We start from the raw sequence: 5,460 nt of genomic DNA, 5'->3' as shown, positions 1-5,460 counted from the left end.
ACAAATATTGAAACTCAGTAAGTATTGTAGCCATGCAACATAGCATTAAGAGTTATTCAAAGAAAACCAACAAAGGGGGCGGAAGCCGCCCCCCGGACCAAATAGGGTTAACAGGATATAAGGTTTAAAAATTGACAAAAGATTTTATTTCCGTACAGAACGAAAAATGTTTTTTTTTTAAATTAAATAACTTTAATCATGCACAAAAATAAAAAAGACAGCCCGGTTAGCTAAGGCTAAATTCGGGAATTGCGTTCTTATGGGACAAAACAGCACGCTTAGAGAACTCGGTACCAGTATGTCGAGATCTCGGTCAGACGAGCTGTTTTGTTTTTTTACATATGAGCGCAAAGCATTTCTTACTAAAAAAACAATAGAACAAATCTTGGAAACTCGGAAAAACAGAGGCCACGGTTTGTCGGGTTGTTTTTCATTCACATGAAAATCCGCTTAATTAATTGTACGCAAGGCAGCCATTAACGAGCAAATGAAAAGGAAAATTAAAAAAAAAATTCTCAGTTAAGAAAGGGGGTAAAAAACAAGGTGTTAAGTTATTAAATATTAATAAATTCCGTAAATTGTAACTAAATATAATTCTCCAAGGTGTTAAAAAGCTATAGAAAATAAAATAGTGACAAATATTTATAATTATTGTATTACAAAAAAAAAATTTTTCAAATTCTTTTTACTACGTTGTGCCACGTAGCTATACATGTTTACTTGTTTTAATCTTACATCGCTCATGAAAGTAACAAAACGTTATCACGAAACCCGTAGCTGAATTTATTTATTCAATTTTAAATGACGAATATGAGCAATCCATTTGGAGGCAAAGTTGATGAAGAAGGTACTGATGCCTTGTGGATAATTATATCATCTTTTATAATATTTACCATGCAATCTGGTTTTGGTTTATTTGAATCAGGTAAATTAAATACATATTGATAAGTGTCGGTTTGCTTGTTGGGATAGTGGTGATGGGATAGGCAATGAAAACTGAAGTGAACTACTTCACAGCTTCAACTACTTTATATAAATTTTTATGTTTGTAGCAGAAAAGGCATATTTTCAAAACAAACCGTCTTGTTTACTCAAATATTTTTTTTAGAAATATGCGGAAATACTTATGCCAAGAATGCCTTATTTTGTTGTCGGATTCACCTTAAGGCTTTTTCTCAGCCATTTCCTCATTAGTCCTATTTATGTCGCAAAAAATGATAAGTAAGGCCATTGCTATGACTAACAATGTCTTGTTAAAATTTCAGGAATGGTATCAAGAAGAAGTGAAGCAAACGTGATTGTAAAAAACATGTTAGATGTAACACTGGGCGGTTTAGCGTACTGGTTTATCGGTTTTGGATTTAGTTTTGGACCAAACACGAAGGACTCTGCTAAGATGTCGGGCGAAGGTTATTTCCTTACGGACGTCGATTTGAACAATGAAGCACACGTGTACACGCAGTATTTTTTTCAACTTTCATTTGCTACAACAGCAACGACTATTGTTTCTGGTAAGTATTACAAAATGTAATTTCTTCCAATCAGCGTGAAGGTCCTCGTGTAAACAAAACAAAAGAACAGTCCAGGTGCTAAGAGAAATATCTAATGTATAATAAAATTTAAATAGGAAATTAAAGTCGTAAACAAAACTTTTATAAGCGGCAAGCGTTCAGAGCGGCAAGCGCTCAGAGTTTTTTAGATACGTAAGAATTTTTTTGTATAATTAACCATAATCATTTTGTTGAAGATATTATTTCGGTTTGTCTGTTCAGTATACATATTACTATGGGAAGTTTATCATTTCTTGAACATGATAGTTTAGTAGGCGACGTTTCGGGATATCCTCCGGTGAGGGGCAATTTCGCCACGGTGCATTTTTCTTTGATGCCGCAAAAAAAATATATGACTTACTTGTGAACTGCTTAGACGTTACGGTACTACGTCAATGGTTTGCACGTTTTAGTGCATTGCATTGTACTTTAAGTTTGAGAGGCCAAATAACTTTGAAACGAGGAAATAACTTACGTCATCTCCTGCATGGGTAACTAGGGATCACCTGGGACCAAAATAGGACCAATTTCTTAAAGCTGAATCAACCGGTTTTGAACAGACGGGTTGATGACGTTATCAAAGTACCTTTAAACCCCAATATCTTTTCAACCGTTCGTCAAAAGCTTCGGTTTAAATAAAAACAGCCCGTCGTTACCCTGTCCAACTAAAAAAAATTGCACAGCAGTTTTATTTGCCGGAACAGGTTTTCATAACAGTAATAAAATGTGTAGCCTTTTAGTCAGAGCTAGCTGACATAAAAATATAATGATAATACACCAAACTTAATGAATTTTTAAAAAGAATAAGAATAAATAAGGCTAGCTCTATCTAGCTGCCTTCAGTAGGATGCGCTGCGCATGTCAGTGTTACAGAAGAAAAAAACATTTATCTCTTGTGCCTGTTACAGACAGACACACACAGTTTCTATATTATTATAAGAGATATCTAGGAGGAAATATTTAACGGGCTTCTTCTTGAAGGAATACCATATTAGGTAGTTCTTATTTTTACCTACCAATTTAAATTGGAAGGTCGCACAAAGCCGACACGAGAGCAATTTCGAATCCCAGCTTTTTAACTATCGCACATCCTTAATGTAGGGTGAAAACTGACAAGCATCAATTTAATCTAGGCGCTGTAGCAGAAAGAATTCACCTTACGTCATATATTATATTTGCCATCATCAATACTGGCCTCATTTATGTTTTCCCGGCACATTGGATGTGGAGTTCAGATGGATGGCTTGCAACAAACGGAGCGTACGACTTCGCTGGGTCTTCTGTAGTACACATGTCCGGTGGTGCAGCAGCTTTAGTAGCTGCCATAATACTTGGTCCAAGACGCGGCAGGTTTGATCAGAGCGAAGAAAAAAGGTCATTTGGAATGGCAAGTCCCACCAACGTTGTTTTAGGAACTTTTTTTCTATGGTGGGGTTGGATCGGTTTTAACTGTGGTTCGACATTTGCAGTAACTGGAGGTATATTAATTTATTAAACCCTGGCAAGAATGCAGGTAGCTCCCTTTCCACAAAAGCCTTTTAATCTGCATAATTTGTTAAAAATATTTTTTTGTTAAAATTTTAGGACTATGGAAGGTAGCAAGTCGAGTTGCTGTAGTTACAATGAATGGGGCGATTGCTGGAGGATTTTCCGCTGTTCTGCTTTGTATAAGTTTGTATTGCAAACGGCATTATGTATTGGACATACCGCAATTTGTATCTGGTGTTTTAGGTGGATTAGTTGCAATTACCGCATGTGCGTCGGTAATATCACCATGGGAATCTATTGTTATAGGTTTTATTGGCGGAATGATAGCTAACGGAGGTAAAGGTTGTTCATATTATTACAGATTTAGACAGTCCTTTCCCCATAATCTTTTTATTCAGCCGTAAAGATCTCAAACGAACACATAGACACGCACGCATGATATTAGTTCAGTTAGTAAACCCGTATTCTGTTCAAAATAATAGCATCGCATTCATGCTAATAGGCGGACAAAAATGCACAAAATGCATATAAGGACCGTTAAAGGTGTGAATTTTTTCATTGGCTAACGAATAGTTATTAATATTATTGGAGAGAATAAAAAAAATAAAAATATTTACTTTTTAGTGATAGCTCTTCTTAACGCACTTAAAGTCGATGATCCAGTGGGTTGTTTTGGTGTACATTGGGCTTCTGGACTTTGGAGTATGATATGCGTTGGGTTGTTTGCAAAAAAGACTAGTCCGTTCGACCTTGTCATTGAAGATGGTCTCTTTAAAGGTGGCTCTGGCAAGCTGTTGGCTTATAACATTGCTGGTGCCATGGCAATCTCTGTTTGGTCAGGCGGACTTACTGCAATCGTGGTATGCGATATCTTAGTTCATTTTTTAGTTGTGTTTTCTCTGTTCTTTCACATTTATTTTTTAAAAAATTGCATTTATTAACAGTTCTTCATCTTGAAATACACGATTGGAATTCGAATGTCGTACGAACAAGAGCTGTTGGGCTCTGATCAAGTCGAGCATAATATTGTTGAAGATACCATACCTAATGAAGGGAACCATGTCCTAGGAAAACACGTAGCAGCAGCTGATATCAAGTATCGTGGGAGTCGTACTAAAAAAGGTGATACTAATGACAACATCGAAATGAAAATGGAGAACGCAGCCGTTTAGGAATAAAACTCCGATAAGAAGAATTCAACCAGTCAGGATATTACATATTCTATTTTAATATTGTCGTGATTATATTAAGGTTTCTTTGCATGTGAGAAGGGAAGAAAAGTAAATACTTGCCATAAAACATTCGGTTTATGGCATGTTATGTAACAAAACCTTTTTTAAATAAAATTTTGCCGACGAACATCTTTTCTTATTTTCCATAAACTATTTCCGTCAAGATAACAATCTTTTTTATTATACACGTTCTCAACAGCCTTGTATTCTGAAAAGAAAAAATATGCAATATTTTTATAAGCACTGAAACCGCTGCAGCGTATAATATATCACTTAATCTCAACCCACAAATCGGTTCAAATCGCCCCCGTTTTGCGTTTGCACAAGCATTCAGAATCAACACAGCTTAAAATATATCAGATCAAGGACAATAGTTGAAGCAGTAAGTCATACGGTTATTAAAATTTAAAAAGTCCGATTTAACAATTTTTTGGTTTGTTTGTTAGTGTACTTAGTGTTTTCGCAAGGTCAAGGGACCTGAAATATTTTTAAATCGATATTTTTTTAAAAATTGTGCAGGTTCGAGAAATTAATATTTGCGAAAGAAAAATTTAGAAAATATCTCTTGCTATGTCTCGTAATAAATATATGTAAATATTTCTGCAATAGATACAGTTCTAGTTGGCCACAAAGATGGTCTTTATATGTGATTTGTATGTGATTCCCTTTAGTTTGCCCTCAAGCACAATGGAACCTCGTGACGGCGTAAAATACGCTGATACAGTTTTTTTGATTTTTTGCCTATTCTTTTAGTGTTGCAATGTTAATACAACTCAGAGGAACATACAGTATTCTTTTTAACTAACAGACACTCCAAAACCTCTGATTACCGGACAGATTTCATTACACCGGCCGAATTCTGGTCAAAGTCCCATAGAAAACTTGCTCAAAAGCGGACAAGCAATTGACAGACACTTTAATTAACGGACACATTTTTGACTATCGTTGAATTAGTATATTCATTTTTTAAAATGGGAATAAAAAAAATGTATTTCACCATGTCGCTTGGTCAAATCATAGAGGTATAAAAGAAGAGGAGATCATCTTCTTTAGAACTATTGAAACCATGTGTGATGCAAAAAGAAATTCTGCATTCAAAGATGTTATGCAGATGTTTGTAGCTAAATTACAAAAAAACCAACTTTATAAACAAAATATATTTACTTCCAGATAAAAAAAATTGTGAGAGT

The 5,460-nt window shown here is 35.1% G+C and overlaps 1 protein-coding gene across 1 annotated transcript; it reads left to right on the top strand.

Moving 5' to 3' along the window:
- Positions 1–436: 436 nt before the first annotated feature.
- Positions 437–4,516, top strand: LOC130646170 (putative ammonium transporter 3). Its single transcript, XM_057452322.1, has 6 exons — positions 437–925; positions 1,266–1,511; positions 2,684–3,028; positions 3,135–3,374; positions 3,663–3,898; positions 3,983–4,516. Exons 1-6 carry the CDS (start codon positions 802–804, stop codon positions 4,208–4,210), a joined length of 1,419 nt encoding a protein of 472 aa, XP_057308305.1. The 5' UTR covers positions 437–801; the 3' UTR covers positions 4,211–4,516.
- Positions 4,517–5,460: the final 944 nt, after the last annotated feature.

The sequence above is a fragment of the Hydractinia symbiolongicarpus genome, chromosome 5 (genome assembly GCF_029227915.1).
Source record: "Hydractinia symbiolongicarpus strain clone_291-10 chromosome 5, HSymV2.1, whole genome shotgun sequence".
Taxonomy (NCBI): Eukaryota; Metazoa; Cnidaria; class Hydrozoa; order Anthoathecata; family Hydractiniidae; genus Hydractinia; species Hydractinia symbiolongicarpus.
The sequence above is the reverse complement of the archived record's forward strand: the minus strand, read 5'-3'. Positions and strand labels throughout refer to the sequence as shown.